At 37.1% G+C, this 18961-nt stretch overlaps 1 protein-coding gene across 1 annotated transcript in view; it reads left to right on the top strand.

The window, feature by feature from the left end:
• Positions 1 to 18961, top strand: part of RYR2 (ryanodine receptor 2 (cardiac)) — an 814526-nt gene that overhangs the window by 169852 nt on the left and 625713 nt on the right. Inside the window, exons 6-8 of the mRNA XM_006895387.1 lie at positions 10437 to 10511; positions 13252 to 13330; positions 14426 to 14538. Coding sequence (XP_006895449.1) covers positions 10437 to 10511; positions 13252 to 13330; positions 14426 to 14538 — 267 coding nt within the window. The remainder of the gene's footprint in view (positions 1 to 10436; positions 10512 to 13251; positions 13331 to 14425; positions 14539 to 18961) is intronic.

Here is an 18961-nt window from a genome sequence, read left to right as displayed (position 1 = left end):
ATTGCATTAAATGTGTAAATTGCTTTTGGTAGTATTGCCATTTTCACAACATTGAGTCTTCCTATCCATGAGCAAGGGATATTCTTCCACTTTTCAAGATGGAAAATTGAGCTCTTGTCTACAGTGTTGCATTACTACTATTTGTGATGTATCACTGAGCTCTGATGGTCTGTTTTTCATTAAAATTCTCTTGAATATCTACCTAGTCTATTTCAGAGGGAGTATTATAGAATGTAAGGAATAAATAACTCTTACAAGTGGCTGGACGATGTGACCAACCTGATAAAGTTCTGCTATATTTCTACATCAACAGCAGTACCCAGTGTAAAGAAAACCTACTGACTGGGAACAAACATTGGGTAATACCATCTCAGAAAAGTGTCTCATAAAAAAAATTTACAGAATACTCCTGGGCCTGCAGAAGAAAAAGACTGATAACCCAATTACATAATGGGCAAAAAGCATGGAAAAAGTTTTCATAGAGGAAGATATTTGAATGGTCAACAAATACATGAAGAAATAGTCAAAATCAGTATCAATAAGAGAGATTCAAATCAAAACCACAATGAGATACTAGTAGCCACTCTAGTAGCTGTGGCAAAGTTTAACAAGACAACAAGTAATAAATATTGGAGTGAATGTGATGAGATAGGAAGTATTTTTTAAATTTAATTTTGTTGTTGTTGCTGTTCCTGACTGGGAAATAAACCTGGGCCACAGCCGTGAGAGCACTGTGGGATAGAAAGTCTTATACGTTGTTGGTGGGATTGTACTGGTGGGGAGGGGTAGGCAAGGAGAAAAGTGGAACAATGAATGAATGAAAATCCAAAATATCTGTAAATGTTCATTAAAGTTAATTTAAAAAATCACAATTATTAAAAAAGAGGAAAAAATGGTACAACAACTGTGGAAGACAGTTTGACACTTCCTCAAGAAGCTGAACATAGAACTTCCCTATGACCCAGTTCCACTGCTTGGAATATACCCTGAGATAATGAGAACCGAGGTACAGAATATTGTATACCAATATTCATAGCAGCTTTATTCACCATAAAGAACATGGAAACAGTCCGGATGTCTAACCACAGTTGAATGCATTGAGAAATTATGATTCACATGATGGAATACTGTGCAGCGTGCAGGATTTTGTAAATTACTGCCTAACTTGGGAGGGACTGGAAAGCTTTATGCTGAGTGAACTGACTCAGTCCCCTAAGGACAAATACTGTATAAAACCATTATTGTAGAATGAGTATGAGGATCCAGAGGAGGAGGGAGTAACAGAAGAGTGAGAATGGGCAGGGGGTAATCATAGGGTCACACAGTTTGATGAGTGGAGGGAGTGAAGGAAATGGGAAAGATCTGATATTAAAAACAATGAATTTGAACTTTGCAAATAAACCAGTATAAAATTTCAAAAGTAGTCCCTAAATATTTACTGAATTAAATTAAGCAAGGATTGTACAGTTTTAAAAGAAAATTGACACTGAAAAGAATCAAGATACTTTTATATATCTCGTATAATACACATCTTTTGATAAATGTTTGTTGAACAAGTCACCCAAACCTTCCAAAAATAGACATTACTCATATTTTTCCTGATTAGTAGTCAACTGGAGTAGTATCATTTAATATATGAGAAGAAGAGTACTCTTCATTATTGTTGTTGTTATGTGCTGTCAGGTTGCCTGTGACTCATAGTGACCCCGTGTACGATTAATAGCCCTGAAGCCTGCGCTGTGCTGAGCCAGTCTCATTGACTCCAAAACACCTACCCCCATTGCCCTAGTTACTGTATCAGTCAATCTCATCTGAAGTCTTCCTCTCCTGCACTGTCCCTCCACCATTCCAAGTATGATGCCCTTCTCCAAGGAATGTCTCTCTGGCTACATGTCCAAAGTACGTGCTCAAAGATGGTGGATCATAGCACCATTGTCTGTGCATATTTTGCTGCCTTGGCCATGACTGAATTGATTGGAACCAGATCAAGCCCTCGTGTTTTTGTATATCTCTAAGAAGAGAGAAAGTGACAGAGAGAGACAAAGACAGATGTGTCTGTGTCTGTACATATGTGCACACACACACACACACACACATCACATGGGTAGCATTTGTGGTTGAATGTTTGACTACTAACCAAAAGGCTGGTAGTTCAAACCCATTCAGAGGTGACTTAGTAGAAAGGCATAGCCATCTGATTCCCACACATCACAGCCTTGAAAAACCCTGTGGTCCATTGTTCACCTCTGCGAATGTGAGTTACGACATGTTGGGATTGATTGAGTCATAACTGGTTTGGTTTGGGGAGTGGAAAGGGAGAGAGTAAATAGAGGGAGGGAGGGAGGAAAGAAATGTAGCAAAATATTAGCATAAAAGAGACACATAGAAATTTAAGTTTCTATCTTAGGCATTGTCCTTCATTTTAAAAAGAATCTTGTTTAAATGTGATTAAATAGCAAGTGTTACTAAGATTCAGCTGCGTTTATAACTTTTGAACTTTTAAATCTAGTATGAAGAGATGAGCTTCCATCAAAATAATTCAAAGCAAACAAGATAAATACAATTTGTCTTGATCACAATAAATTAAATGTGTTAGAAAAATACAAAAACTTTGTAAAGATACAGGGAATTCTGGTGGTCTACTGCTGAATGGGGACTTCTGCAGCTAACCCGAAGCTGGTGCCTCTTTGGTGGTTCAAACCCACCAGCTGCTTTTTGGGAGAAAGTTGAGCATTTCTCCTCATGCAATTTATAGCCTTTGAAAACCCACTGGAGGGTCAGATCAGTCAGTTCCAACTTTAAGGCATTAATAATGTTTGGGTTTCTTTTTCGTTTGTTTTTGTGTTGGGGATATTTTGTGCCTATAATAGATTTTTTTTTCTCTAGTCCTGAGCAACCCTTGCTACTGTAATTTCTTTTTTGTTTTTATATTGTATTGGTTTGCATACCAAATCCATATACATTGTGTATGAGTCATGTAAATTGTGTTTCATATATTTCTTCATTCACATTATGTTTCATATGATCATTTCTAGACATTGTGTTTTAGAAAAATAATCACTATTGATTTTTGCCTATTGTTAACCCTGTCTTTCATATCCCCATTGGATCTTTCTTAATTCCTTTACCTCCTCTGTCTGCACAGCAAGCTCTATCCCTAAGTCCCCCTTCTTTTATACACATCTTACTTTTATACACATCTTACTAGTTGTCCTTCTATTTTTACAATAATGGTCCCATGCAGTATTTGTCCTTATGAGGCTGAGTTAGTTTATGCAGCAGAAAGCTCTCTTGCCTCTCCCATGTTAAGTAGTGTTTTACGAAATTGTTGCTCCTTTTTACTGACTCATATTCCATCATGTTAATAAACCATAATATCTCAACCTATTTTTTGTTGATGGACTTTTGAGCTGTTTCCATTTAATTGCTATTGTGAAAAATGCTGTTAAGAACATAAGTGTGTAAACTCTTATTTGTGTCTCAGTTCTGTTTTCCTTGGGGTATATTCCTAGCAGTGGAATAGATCTGGATCATATGGCATTTCTATGTTCAGTTTTTTGAGGAAACACAAAACAGCTTTCCAGAGTGGTTGTACCATTTTACAATTTCATCAGGCATGTATAAGAATTCCAATCTCCCCACATCTTCTCTAGCATTTATTGCTTCCTGTTTTATTAAATTTCTCTACTGCTACTGGAGTGAGATAGTAACTCACTGTGGTTTTTATCTGCATTTCTCTTATTGACAGTTCTTTTGAGCATTTCTTTATGTATCTGTTGACCATCCAAAGTAATCCTCTGTGAAGTCTTCCATGTCTTTTACCCACTTTGTAATTGAATTATAAATATTTTTCTTGGAGAGGACCTGTAGTATTTTGTAAATTTTGTTATGAGACACTTGTTTGAAATGTCATTGTCAAATGTTTTTCCCGAGTCTGAAGGTTTTCTTTTCACTGTAAGAAAATATTTGCTTTTCTTATATTTAAAAAGAAATAGTTTGCTTTTTCACTATAGAGATATATAAGTATGTTGTTATTGTTATGTGCCCTTGGATCGCCTGTGACTCAGAACAAACCTATATACAGCAGCTCTGAACCCTGCCCTGTCCTGAACCAGTCTCACTAATTCCTACACGCCTATCCCCATTGCCCCAGTTACTGTGTCTGTCCATCTCATCCAGGATCTTCCTCTCCTGCGTTGTCCTTCCACCCTTCTGAGAATTGATGTCCTTCTCCAAGTACGGGTCTCTCCTTAATATGTGCCAAACTATGAGAAGGGGCTTCAAAATCCTAGCCTCCAAGGAGAAACTTGGTTTCACCCTCTCCAAGATAGATCTATTTGTTTTCTTGACAGTCCATGGTATGTTCAAGACTCTTCTCCAGGACCAAAATGCAAAGACATTGATTATATCATCCTTAGTCATTGTCCAGCTCTCTGAAGCATAACAAGTAATTGCAAAGACCATGGCCTGGAATGGGAGCACCTTAGTCTCTAGACTGATAGAAGTCCACCTCATTCTATAAAGAACAGGATTTAGAAAGTTTATTTTCCCTTTTTTCCTCCATCATGTAAAAGAGTGATTTTTTAAAAAAGAATTTTTAATATCTATTCTGAGTGATCTGGATGTGTGTGAAAAAAAGTAATTTAAGAAATATTGTATGGTGTAATACAGATATGATATACTTTTAGTGGAGAAGGTTTAATGTAATCATATAGGATAGTAAAGTTCTTTCTCCTGCACTTATTAAAATATAGGTCAGTTGTCATCACTGTCATCCTTAGAATCGTTTAAGACTTCCTTTCCGTCAGAGAAAAAGTTCAATCTCCTTAACATAAAATCCTGTACTTCCCATGCTCTTAACTCATTTTAATGTTATAGTCGCTGATGTCTTCCTTTCTATAACTTCACACCAGAGTCCCTCCTTCTCAAACATCCCACAAAGGCATGTCCTGGTTCTTTGTTGCAGTAAGCTGGAAATGAACTCTTCCAAATCCATTCATTTGTTACTCACCAGATATTTATTGAGTTGTTTACTCTGGCCTGGAGTTGTACCTATTACCTGGCATTAAGTGATAATCACTCCAGGGTCCCTGTCCTTGAGGAAATCACAACCTGCCCAAGGAGAAGAAGGTGATTACATTGCAGTGGGAGAGACAGAGAAGAGGCAGAGACCTCCAGCCAAGGAGCTGAGGGAGCTCGCTGCCTTCTGGGAACCAGATGAGGCTTCCTGGTGCAGGCATCCCTTACCCTGCACTTTACACTGATGGTCTGTACAGCTAAAAAGTTGACAGATGGGGGAAGGTTGTCATCCATGATACAGCATGATGGGAGGAGCAGACACATGAGTGTGCATAGGTTGAGAGCAGAGACATATGCATCAGAAAGGTTTAAGACTAAATGTCTTTTGGCAGGTTTTTAAAAAATGTTTTCATTTATTCATTGTTGAAAACTTTCTTCAATGCCCACCCTCCTCCCCTCAGTTCGCTTTTCTCTTTGAAAAGTAAAAAATAAAAAAAAAATTCATTGTTATATAGTCCCCGGTTCCCTCACTATGAAACTTTCATTCTGGACTCCTGTCATGTCAATAATAGCTAACCATATAGTCCTCTGAAACAGTTTGCTCCCTCATCTATTTCAATGCAGTATACATTATTTATCCCTTCTTAATTTTCCCCCAACTCCAATGTCAATACTGCTTTACAACAGTGGCACTATGCAGTATTTGTCCTTTTGTGACTGAGGTATTTTATCCAGCATAATGTCCTCCAGGCTCACCCACTTTGTATATTATTTCATGAGTTCACTGTTTTTCAGTGCAGCGTAGTATTCCATTGTATGAATATACCAAAGCTTCTCTATCCATTCGTTTGTTGATGGGTACTTGGGTTGCTTCTAACTTTTGCTATTGTGAACAATATGCAGTAAACATGGGTGAGCATATATCTATTTGGGTGGCAGTTCTGGTTTTTTAGGGTATATTTCCAGTAGTGGAAATGCTATTGCTGTGTCAAATGGTATTTCTATTTCCAACTTTTTGAGAGAGTGCCATACATCCTTTCACAGTGGTTGCACCATTTTACACTCCCACCAACAGTGAATAAGGGTTCCAGTATCTCCACAACCTCGCCAGCATTTGTTGTTTGCTGTTCTGTTAAATTTTGCTCTTCTTACTGGGGTGAGATGATATCTCATAGTTGTTGTGATTTGCTTCTCTCTTAGAGCTAAGGATTTTGAACATTTTTTCATGTGCTTGTTAGCCATTTGAATGTCTCCTTCGGTGAAGTGTCTGTTCATATCGTGTGCCCATTTTTCAGTTGGATTATTTACCTTTATCTTGTTGTGGTGTTCAAGTATTTTATAAATTCTAGATATAAGTCCCTGATCACACATGTCATTACCAAATTTTTTTTTCCCGGTCTGTGGCTTCCCTTTTTACCCTGTTGGAGAAGTTTTTGGATGTGTATAGGGATTTGATTCTTAGAAGGTCCCATTTACCGATTTTACCCTTTCTTGGTTGTACGTTTTTCAGGATACTTTGAAGACTGTTTATGTTGTGGATTAGGGCTTCTAGAGTTCTTCCAAGCTTTTCTCTAATGAAGTTTATAGTCTTTGGTTTTAGTCCTTAGGTCCGTGATCCACTTTGAGTTGGTTTTTGTGTATACAGTGAGGTATGGTTCTTGCTTGTGTTTTCTACAGATTTACAATTTGTTGGCAGATACTTGAAAAAAAATTGATCTGCAGCCAATAATTCATATTCATTGTGCTTTATTCATGTACTTTGTGTATTATACAATGATTCATATGCACTCTGTTTTATACAATCATTCATATTATTGTTGTTATGTGCCATCGAGTTGCCTGCGGCTTTTAACAACCCTATGTACAACAGCCATAAAGCCTGCTTTATCCCTTGCCAATCTTATTGTCTCTGACATACCTATCCCTATTACCCCAGTGATTTAAATAATCCATCTCATCAAGGATTTTCCTCTCCTGCACTGTCCTTCCACCCTCCCAAGCATGATGTCTCTCTCTAAGGACTGATTCCTCCTTGCAACATGTCCAAAGTAAGTCAGACGAAGCTTCAGAATCCTTGCCTCCAAGGAGCAGCCTGGCTTCACCCTCTCCAGGATGAATCCGTTTATTCTCCTAGCAGTCTATGGTATATTCAATACTCTTCTCCAGCACCAAAGCTCAAAGGCATCAACACTCCTTTTATCATCCGTAGTCATTGTCCAGCTCTCTGATGCATAGCAAGTAATTGCAAAGACCATGGCCTGTATCAGGCACACCTTAGTATCCAGACTGACATCATTGCTCTTCAGTACTTTGAAGAGGTCTCTGACAGGAGACTCACCCAATGCAAATCATCTTTTAATTTTCTGACTGCTGGTACCAAGAGTGTTGACTGTAGAGCCAAGCAAAGTGAAGCTGTCAAAAATTTCAATTTCTTCATCATCTATCATGATGCTGTTAATTAGCTGAGTGGTGAGAATCTTTGTTTTCTTGATGTTGAGCTGGAACTTGAAATACGGTGTTGTGAGTGACAGGATAATACCCACACACATACAAGGAAGTCCAATGAATACCATCATCATGTAAATATATGTACCTGTTGGTTGTTACCAGAGCCAAAGAGGAGGAAATAGAAGATTTCTACCAACTTTTGCAGTCAGAGATTGATCAAACATGCTATCAAGATTCATTAATAATAATGGGTGACTGTAATGCAAAAGTTGGGAATAGAGAAGAAGAATCAGCAATTGGAAAAACATGGACTTGGTGACAGAAATCAAACTGGAGATAGAATGATAGAATTCTACACATTCAACAACTTATTCATTGCAAATACATTTTATAAAAAACGTAAACACAGGCTATACACATAGATTTCACCTGATGGTATGCATAGGAATCAGATTGATTACATCTGTGGAAAGCATCGCTGGAGAAGCTCAATACAGCTGTGAAAACTAGGGCAGGTGCTGATTGTGGAATAGACCACCAACTACTCATATGCAAGTTTAAGTTGAAGCTGAGGAAAATTAAATCAAGTGCACAGGAACCAGAATTTGACCTTGAGTCAATCCCACTTGAATTTCAAAACCATCTCAGGAACAGGTTTGAGGCCCTGGACATTAATGAATAAAGACTGGATTAGCAGTGGGATGATATCAAGAATGTCATCCAGGAAGAATGCAAAAGGTCATTACAAAGACAGAGGAGGAAGAAATGGAGATGAATGTCAGAAGAAACAAATAAATACAATCACTAATAAATAATAAATATGTATATCCAAGATGGATGTCAGAAGAAACTAATAAATAATCATTCATATACATTGTGTATATGTATGTATATATATATATATATTCATATACATCATTTGCTATTGATCTATGTCTTTTATCACCTCATCTCTTCAAGTCCCCATTGCATGTCTCCTGTTCCTTTACCACACCCTCTGTCCACTAACTTACTATCCTAGTGATTTTCCTCACTTTCCCTTGTTCTATTTACCTTCTCCATTCTCCCATCCCGTTTTGAACATTTCTACATATCTTACTCAGTTATCCTCCTATTTTCACAGTAGTGGTCTTATGCAATATTGGTTTTTTTATAACTGAGTTATTTCACTCAACATGATGCTCTCTAGACTCTCCCATGTTGTATCAGCAAATTTTTAAAGTAAAGGTTCTCTGACCTATTGTATCAAAAGGGAGCTCTCATGGTCTAGTGAGTAATGAGTGGTGCTGCGAACCAAATTTGAATAAATCCACGAGCTACTCTAAGGGGGAAAAGTACATAGTCTCTTCCCATGCAATGTACAGCCCCTTAAAGCCCAGAGAGTCCTCTCTATGTCAGTTCCAAATTGATAGCACACAACCACAGATGTATCAGAATCTCAAGGCTAAGGCATCTTTGTTAGTCAAGGCAAGCTAAAATTTCAAAAGCACTTCTCTATTTCATATAAATGAATATGAACTTTGCTATATGATTAATGGATGTATGAACCATTTTAAACCTGTAGGCCATGTGTTTTAGGAATACTCATTCATTGAAAAAAATACTTATTTAGTGACAGGTAACTGGGATTATAGTCATGACAAGGAACCCATGGTCTCTGTCTCTGGAGCTACAATATCCCAGGGAAGGCAGATGAAAACTAAATAAATGGCAAATAGTAATAAATAATTGTAAGGATTGTGAAGGTGATATCAGAGTTAGTGCTGTAAAATAGGATGACTGAGGTTTTTCCTTAATTTACAGGTCAGAAGAGGCCTTTCTAGGAGCTTTTTTTTTTTTTTTTAGGCAAATAAAACTAATGTTTTTAAAATGTGTTGAAAGTTGTGTTTACATGGTCTACAAATTGCAATAGAATTATCCTTTATGGCGTTTTAACTTTTCTTTTTTATCATGTTTCATTCATGTAGATTGTTGTTGGTTTCCCCCTGACTCTACAGTTTGGCAGGTAGAGACCTTTGTTAACATTTAAGTTAAGATGGGGAAAATAACGAGGCAGGGAATAGGAGTGTTTGCAGAGAACTCTGGTAGGCTACTGGGTAAGAAATTGTGCTGCTAACCGAAAGACAAGTGGTTTGAATCCACCAGGTGCTTTGAGGGAGGGATGAAAACAAAGCAATTCTTGCTGCTTGCCTTTGCAAACTCATTGGAGGGTCAGTTATGACTTGGTTCCAACTTGGTGGTGATGGAGTTAGTTTGTTTTTTCATTGTTTGTTTGTTTTTGAGGAGCCTTTGCATCTAGGGAAATAATCATGTGAGAGATACATTTTGGCCTTGGAAGAACAACACAGCAAGGCAGGCAGGGGCCAGGCCAAGCAGTGGCTCACAGCCTCTTGTAAGGCTTGTATTTTTTCTGCACACCGAGGAAAGCTTTCTGATGATATAGACTGAGATAGAAGACTGTCTAGGAGGCGATTGCTTTTATCCAGGGAAGAGAGGCTAAGGATTTAAGCTTATAAGAAAGTAAATAAGATATTAAAAAGTAATAGTAATGTAAACCAAAACGTATATGAATGATAGTGTGAAACACAATGTAAATGAAAGATTGTATAAAACACAATGTATATAAATGAAACATAATGTAAAGGAATTATGATATGAAAATCATTAAGCAATATTTACAGAAAGAAACTAAATAGGAGATAAACACAGGACATATTTAGCAACTGAATTGGCAGGGTAGGTAGGGTATCTGAATGACTGAATGACAAGACAGAAATAAATCAAGTGTTGCCTGAAATTAAGTTCAGTCTTCAAGTTTCCCTTTTTTCACCAAGACTTTGGTTTTCTGCAGTGGCTCTCATGTTACTCTTTTTACTAAACAGAACTCCTGAGGAGCAAGAGGGCAGATACTCATTTATGTTTACTCTGTGCTTTTTTCTCTTTTCTTCCCTTTTCTCCTCTTCGTGCAGACTGCTCAAGGAGGTGGACATAGAACACTCCTCTATGGACATGCAATTTTGCTGCGCCATTCCTACAGTGGCATGGTGAGTAGACATGGATCCACTGGGGCCACACGCTCAAGAAATGCTGACATGGATGAGCTAGGATGTGTATCCTTTAATGTCTTTGTACCTTTTTTCACTTTCTGTATAAGGGTGAACTTTGAAAAAGCTTCAGACGGTTAAGGCCTTCTATTCTTCAACTCAATGATTGTTATGTTTAATATCTTACTTTGACAGATTAGTTTTAGAAGAAAGAGGTATGAGAGTTGAATTTAAATGTTTTTAAAAAAATAGCATTTCATCTAATAAGAACTAAAGTGTCCTTACTGAAAAGTAATAAAATTCCATGTGAGTTCATGAGATCAAAAGTATATTCTGGTTATTTTTACATATTTTCCTAGCATCCACTTTTCCCCACAATGTTTAAGTTCTCCATCAACATAATTTTAGTGATGTTTATATACATTGAGGTATATGTAATTGAGAATTCTTTATTGTTGTTTTAACCTTGTGAAGAGAAAATAATTCTCATGTCATTTATCTTGTTTTAAAGCAAAAAAAGGATTCTCCTATTTTAACTTGTTTTAAAGCAATAGTTAAATTTTTTAGCATAAATCTAATACTAGTACACATGAAGTTCACAAAATATAATTTTAGATCCCACTTATAGATATTGATGTAAACAATCTGATCTAAGGGGTTAGTTAATGGAATTCAACAGTGTAGAGAAAGTATAGGTATTATTTTAATGATGACAGTAACAGTTCCCTTAATGTATTTTACCACGAGTCTGGTGAGAAGTTATCTTTTCTGACAAATATGGAAAAAGATCTTTTTTAAACCCCACCAAATCTTGAAAAATCCCTACTCCTAATAAATATACTATTCCTTGTTGATTATTTTGTCAATTATGGAGAATTTAAAAATGGCATAAATAGCTAACTTCCTACTTAATTGTAATATACAGGTGCTGTTATATATAAAATGAACTAAAACAAAATAAGAATTGGCTCTGTTACAATCTTGATACCTAATTTTGCCCTGGAAGGCTCTATCAATATGCTAATATAAGAAGTAAAAATACTTCTATAAAGTGGCTGAATATGAGAAAAATACATGAAACTAGTTTTTTTGTTCCCAGCAATCACTCATTAAGACATCATGAAAATAATCCTGGTTTTGAAAACAATAAAATCATTTAAGTCATAGTAAATAATCTAAACATTGAAATGTGGAAGGATGTTATAAGAAGACTTATTTCTGTACATAACAAAGGGGTTGAAGTATTTCATTTGGTTCTTAGATATGAGTCCAGCTTCACACTGATGCTTGCTGAATAGCTTCAACCACCTCATTGAACATCATTCAATAATATTTAGTACTTAGCACCACTGTCCTGAGTGTTAGTTCCAATCATGACTAAAAACAAGCCCTTACTCTATAGAAATTATATTAACATTATGCAAACTAATAGTACCATACACTTTTGAGTTGCTGTGAATATTAGAGGACTGAATGTATGTCAGTAGCTACACAACTTCCTTCTCTAATATTACTGAGAAATGTTCTGAAAGACTTTAGTAAATGGAAATCACCTTATATTTTGACCTGGAAAGTTTGAATATTGTAAAGTTGTCAGTATTTTTAATAAAAGCAGATGTTCTATTCAGTTTAAATCTAAGCTTTGTAGTCCTCATAGACTTCCTTGATTGGCCTTTCAGATTCAAATACCTCTCAATCTAAGGATATATTTGGAAACCATCTCAATCTCTTCTTCATAACTGAGGAAGTCAGCTCGTGCAGTAAAGAGACAGAGTCTGAGTTCTCCAGTTCAATTTTTTTTTCATGTCTCCATTAAACTTCTGGTTTAGAGCTGGTCTTCCACCAGATCTGTCCACCTGCTCTCTCCTCACACTTGCACACACCTATGTAGTGTAAAGAGTCTTTCTCTGTAGTAGGAATTTTCCAGCTTTTGCATTAGTTAGCCAGTTGTAGAGATTCTGGATTTGTTCAAATCTCAGAACTATTTTTGAGGACTCTTAGCAGGGTGCTTGTTCTCAATGGCAGTACACTTAGAGTAGATGGTGGTATATTTTGGGTTCAAGTCTCATTCTTATCTGTGTCCCCATACTTACAACACTTAACATGGTTTTTTAGTTTTGGTGAGGATAGGAGGACTTGGACAAAACTGATTCTAAAGTTGGTGTTAAAGAATATTTAGTTAGGAAGACCTAGATAAAGCAAAAAAGATGGTGGTATACGAGTTTGATTCTTTTTAGGGAAGTGTACATATACATATTCATGATAAAGTTTATTGCAATGTGACTCACCCACATTATGTTCAATTTTGGATGAGTTTCCAAGGGTAATTTTTTTTTTTTTTAGAAAACAATTAAAACAAACTAGAAGATAAAAGTGAATGTTTTTCAAATTTCATTTGGAAGGAATATTTCTGTCAGATCAAATTATGCTTTTATCTGTGATTATGAATATCCCATAAAGTTAGAGATGTGAAAACACCTCACAGTCAGTGGTATTCTCTGACTGCTAGAACGCACCTCTTTAGCTTCTGATGAAGGGAAGAAAGAATATGCTGCTTCATAAATGCCATGCCAGTGCTGTTCTGCCTCACAGATGCCTAGAAATCCGGATGCTGTGCCAATGCATCTGACTTTGAAGGTCAAGGCATACAGCAGAAATAGATGGGCCTCGAGTTATGTACAGAACAAGCTACGGATTTGTATGAAGACATTTCATGACAACCACTGACTCTGTTTTTCAGTATCTATGCTGCCTGTCCACCTCCCGCTCATCAACTGATAAACTGGCCTTTGATGTTGGCTTGCAAGAGGACACAACGGGTGAGCATTCAGAAAGATTCTATTGCTGGCACTATTGACGCATCATGAGATATGAGTGTCCTTTGGAGGGAGTCCATATCCTTCAGGAACTTTTCTAAAGAAGGAGAAAGTATATGTTGTTCCTACTGTTCATTTCCATATGGTTAACTGGACATCGCATGAAATATAATGGACATCAAATGGAGTGGTGTGCTTGATGATAGGATAAATGGCAGGTCAGTTTAAGGTTTTGAATAAAAGTTTAGGATCTGATAATGTTGGGTAAGTTAAATATTATCAACATTCATTTGCACTGATGATAAGTTCTGGAAGTATAACTGCATAAATCTTTTGTTATTCTTTCTCTGAAAATAAATTTAAATCTAAAAATCCAACCTACTTTAAGTCAACATTCAAAAGAAAACTACTATATAAATGTCCTCTTCATCTCTCTGCTCACCTGATATTTTGCCATATAACTATCCAAACATACTTTTGAAGCAAGTTGTGTGTGTGTGTATGTGTGTATACACATTTGTTCATTGAAATAGCAGAAAAAGATCTTTACTTACTCTCTGTGCTCTGAAGACTTACTATTTTAATTTTTCAGAAGATTAGTAAAATTCAAGATAATAACATTTTGCCTCTCTATTTAAAATCAGTTTCCCTAAAAGAGTACTGTGAGGTTTACATTATTGTCTCTTTAATGCATCTGCAGTGCTATAAAACCCCAAGTCCTTGTGGAAATCAAATGGCAAAATCTCTAGGTGTGTGTTACTACTGAGAGCACAGTGAAGTGTGCTTGTGTAAAGAATGCAGTCAGCTCTGCATGATGGATAAATGTGGCCTTAATGCTAGCATGGAGGGAGGGTTGAGGGAGACACCAAATTCTCAAAATGTCATGAGCAGTTTCTCTGAGAAGAACTTTGTCATTTCATTAAACCTTATCTTTGCCTGATTTTTTTTCATGGTCCAAGAGATTTATTTACATTTCTGAAATTCATTTGAATGAAACAATTGTATATTAAGGAAACGAATTTTGAATCCGTTTGGAGTTACCCTCAAATATGGTAGAGGTGTCTCTTTGTTCTGTTTCACTTTTGAATCGTTTAGCAGGTGAGGCATGCTGGTGGACCATACACCCTGCCTCCAAGCAGCGCTCAGAAGGAGAGAAGGTCCGAGTGGGAGATGACCTCATTCTGGTTAGCGTGTCCTCTGAAAGGTACTTGGTAAGTAAGAAAAGTGGAGTTGTGTGCTTGATGATAGGATGAATGGCAGGTCAATGTCATTATCTCTTTAAGATTTAGGGTTGAAAATTATCCAGAAAAATTGCTCCCAAATCAATCTGACTCTATTTGATGGAGGGTAAGTAACTCCTAAGTAGGAGGACAGTGTGGCATGAGTGGAAATAGTCACTCCCAAGTTTATTTACAAGATATTCTGGTGACCTTGGTGTGCATGTTCATGACCTCATATTCCCTTCTGATGGATAATTATAGTAATCATATGCAAATGCAATCAAATCAAGAACTTAAAATTCCATGGCTTTTATTTTATGCCTATGAAAGAGGAAGCATGAATGGAGGTGTGATTGTACTTAAGAAAACAAATTATTGAGTAACACTTCCATGCTCAGAACAGAGAAATCAACAAAATGAATACCAATTTGCTGGGCACTGACATTGCTGGGAAGAGAAAATGTGATGAAGAAGTTTCTAGTATTTTTGGTTGGGTTTTTTAAACAGTTATGCTTATTTTTTTTCATAAATTTTGTTGTTGCTAAAAATTAATCAGGCAGACACAAAAGTTGGCAGAATACTGAAATCCATGGAAATGTGAAGGATGTCAGTACAAAATACATTTTGATAAATGCTCAAAACATAATCATGTAAGTATAAAAAGGGGACAATATAAGTGTAAACAGAATAACCTCATACATCAGAATAACCATGTACATCATGGTAGATAAGGTGTGCATCAAAAGACGGAAATACGCCGTTTTGGCACACACTCATAACTAAATGCTCTTGAGTCAGACTGACTTATAACTGACCTGCTATTGCATTTCCAATGTTGTACATCATATGGGAGGATATTTCCCATCTTTCTTCTGTATGGCACGCATACACTGGATTATAAAAATATTTTGTCCCTGACATAAGTGGAAATGCTATTTTAAAGTGGCTGATTAATTTACAAGTGAGTAGCTGATGTCCTCTTCTCTTTCAACATGGACCTGGAGTATGGTTCTGGGGGGTGTTTTAAGTTGGTTTGTTGACCTAGTCAGTAAGGAGTTGGATGGCAACCCGTAGGCAGGTGGTTTGAATCCACCAGCTACACTGTGAAAGACAGGTAGGCATATTGCTCCTGTGTGGAAACTCAGTGAAGGGTCAGTCATGAGTTGTGATTTCCACACTCCCCCACCACCACCACCAATTCAATTCATCCTCATTTTGAAGGCTTTCCAGGGAGAGCAGGTTTGTTTCACTTTCTTTGTGTGAAGAAGTAATGTTAGATGAGAAGAAAATGATCAGATTTCCTGTGGCTGATGGGAGGCGTGTCTCTTGTTATGTAGCCCTGGGGAGCCTAGTAGTCTTCTCTCCTCCTCTAATCAACCAGTGCAGAAGAAACGGGCACTGTTTTTAGGACATGTGTGTGGCTGTATATGTCAGCTTCTCAAATAAGCTGGGTGTTCATGTTAAATATGTTAATACTTTATGTTGATCAGAAGCTGCACATTGAGAGGCAGTTGTACCTGAAAACCAATAGCAGTACAAATAATTCATGCTTACTTTTTGGTATATAAATTCTCCATGCATTTTATCTTGATTTTGACAAAAGCATTCATTTCTCTTGTTCTGTAATGTGTGAGTGTGATGATTCAGCTGAGTTCATTTGGTAGGATGCCACTGAAGACATGTAAAACTGGAGTCTTTGCGAGGCAGGGGCATCTACCAGCAGCTCCTGTAGAGCATTATTTAACGTGCTGAACTCTGGTCTCCTCATGTGTAAGAGGAGATAGTGCTAATGAGAATACTTAGCACCCAGGTTATTTGAGGAGGCAATGAGGTAATTAATCTGAAAATGCTTTGAATTTAAAACACTGTACAAAGGATAAGAGTCTCTAGGTGGTATGCTGTTTGCCATGGAGTCAGTTCTGACTCATATCCTCCTCAATGACAGAAGAGACCAGCCTCTAAGGATTTCTGGGCTGTAATCTTTAGAAGAGCAGATTGTCAGAGCTTTCCTCCTGCAGGGGAACTAGTGGCTTTGAACTGCCAAAATTTTGATCTAATCCTTTAACCACTGAACCATCAGAGCTCCTTACTTGGAGGTATCTCATTGATACCAAGTAGATCCTGACTCCTAATGACCCCATAGAACAGGATAGCTTCATGGGTTTTCCAAGATTTTAGTCATTATGGAAGCAAACTGTTGCATCTTTCTCCTGCAGACCTGGTGGTAGCTTCAAACTACTAGTCTTCCTGTTAACATCTGAGTGCATAATAAGAAGCACCATGAGGGTTTCTTAACTATTGTTGTTGCTGTTAGGTGCTGTAAAGTGAGGTATGACTCATAGCAACCTGAGGAACTGTAACAGATTTGAACCCTATCCATGCCATCCTCACAATATCTGACACATTGGAGCCCATTGCTGCAGTCACTGTGTCAGTCCCTTTCTTTGAGGGTCTTTCTGTCTTTCGCAGACCCTCTCTCTACCGGTCCAAACGTGATGTCCATCTCCAGGAATAACTTCTAGCAACAACCCAAAATATGTGATATGAAGTTTCATCATATTTGCCACCAAGGAACACTCTGGCTACACCTTCTCCAAGACATATCTGTTTGTTCTTCCAGCTGTCCATGGGCTGTTCAACCACTATCAAGTCAATTCCAATTTGAAGTGTCCCTCCAGAACAAAGGAAAACCGCTCCACATAGTTTCCAATGTTGTAAATCTTTACTGAAGTGGACTGCTACATCTTTTTCCTGTGCATCAGTTGGTGGATTCAAAACACTGACCTTTTTGGCTAGCAGTCACATGTTTAACCATCTTTTACCTATAGCTATGCTGCTGCTGTTGTTGTTATACGTCACTGGGTCATCTCTAACAGGTAATGACCCTGTGTGTACAACAGAATGAAACCTTGTCCGGTCTTGTCCCCTTTTTTAATTCCACCTGCATTTAAAGCCTCCATTGTTGGAGCCATTGGGTCAGCTCCTGTGGCTGAAGGTCATCCTCTTTTTCACTGATCTTTTACTTTTCAAGTATTATTTCCTTTTCCAGGTACTAGCCCCTCCTGGTAACATGCCAAACATGTGTGAGAAGCCCCTTGTTTCTCAGGGGCATCCTTGCTGTGCGGCTTCCAAAACAGATTTGTATACTCCATAGTAGAGTCCATAGTTTATACTGTCATCATAATTCAAAACTATTAATTTTTTGGTCTTGTTTTTTCATTTTACATGCATCTGAGGTGACTGAAAATTCCATTTGAGTCAGGCATAACTTAGTCCTTGAAGTGACATCCTTGTTCTTTACCACTTTCTAAAGGTACTTGGCAGCAGGTTTGCCACTACAATATGAAGTTTGCCAGCTTAACTGATATTTCCATGAGTGGAAAACTGTCAACAGCATGGACTGACACAGTCAACACAAAAGTGGGTTTAAGCAATAGGAGTTGACGAGGATGGAGCAGCATTGGGCAGGGTTTGGAGCTGTTACACAGAGGTCCTCTGAGTCAGAATTGCTTGACAACACCTAACAGCAACACCAACTTCCATGAATGTTTTTTGTAACTTTTTCCATTTATGAAGTTGTTTACTGATCACTCATGAGGATTTTTTGTTTTCTTTATATTGAGTTTTCTACATATTGAAGACTGTAGTCTTTCATCTTTGTCAATGTTTCTCATCTTTCTGAAAGCAAGATTGTGTCCTTTCCAAAGAAAGATGATCCAATAGAATGTGGAATTACTGGGTAATATCTCTAACATGACATACAAGTCCTACCTTATTGAAGATAATTTTTATTTTTTTAAGATTATTTTTAAATGATTGGAACATTACGTTGACAGGGGAATTCTGGAAATTTAAGCAGGATTCAGTGAGACTTGGGGACATCTCATATTGGTGCTGATATAAAATGAATCTTGACTGAAAGAAAAGTATACTAGAAAAATATTTACTTGTTCTTATATTGACTATGCAAAGGCACTCAGCTGTGTAGATCATAACTAATTATGGATCACGTTGCATGGAATGAGAATTTCAGAATACTCAAATGTGCCTATGTGAGACCTGCATATTGATCAAGAAGTAATCCTTTGAGAAGAACAAGGAGAAACTAAATAGCTTAAACTCAGAAAAGTGTGCATCAAAGTTGTACCCTTTCACTATACCTGTTCAATATTTATGCTGAGCAAATAATCCAAAAAGCTGAATGTAGCAACAATGTTGGAGGAAGAGTCAAAAAAACATAACAAATATTTAGCTAATACGAACTATAGGTATAGGGCTGGTTAATTTTTATATCACTATTGATAAGCATTCTTCACAGATAGACTATTGTATTGTTAGATAAACTATTATATTGATGTATAGTAAGTAGATAGAATATTTTATTGTTGACTAGTAATTGAATATTGTGTTCATG

Source organism: Elephantulus edwardii, unplaced genomic scaffold (assembly GCF_000299155.1).
Source record: "Elephantulus edwardii isolate Elephantulus edwardi_28Jun2011 unplaced genomic scaffold, EleEdw1.0 scaffold00166, whole genome shotgun sequence".
Classification (NCBI taxonomy): Eukaryota; Metazoa; Chordata; class Mammalia; order Macroscelidea; family Macroscelididae; genus Elephantulus; species Elephantulus edwardii.
Note: the sequence above shows the minus strand (reverse complement) of the source record. Positions and strands in the feature narration are given on the sequence as shown.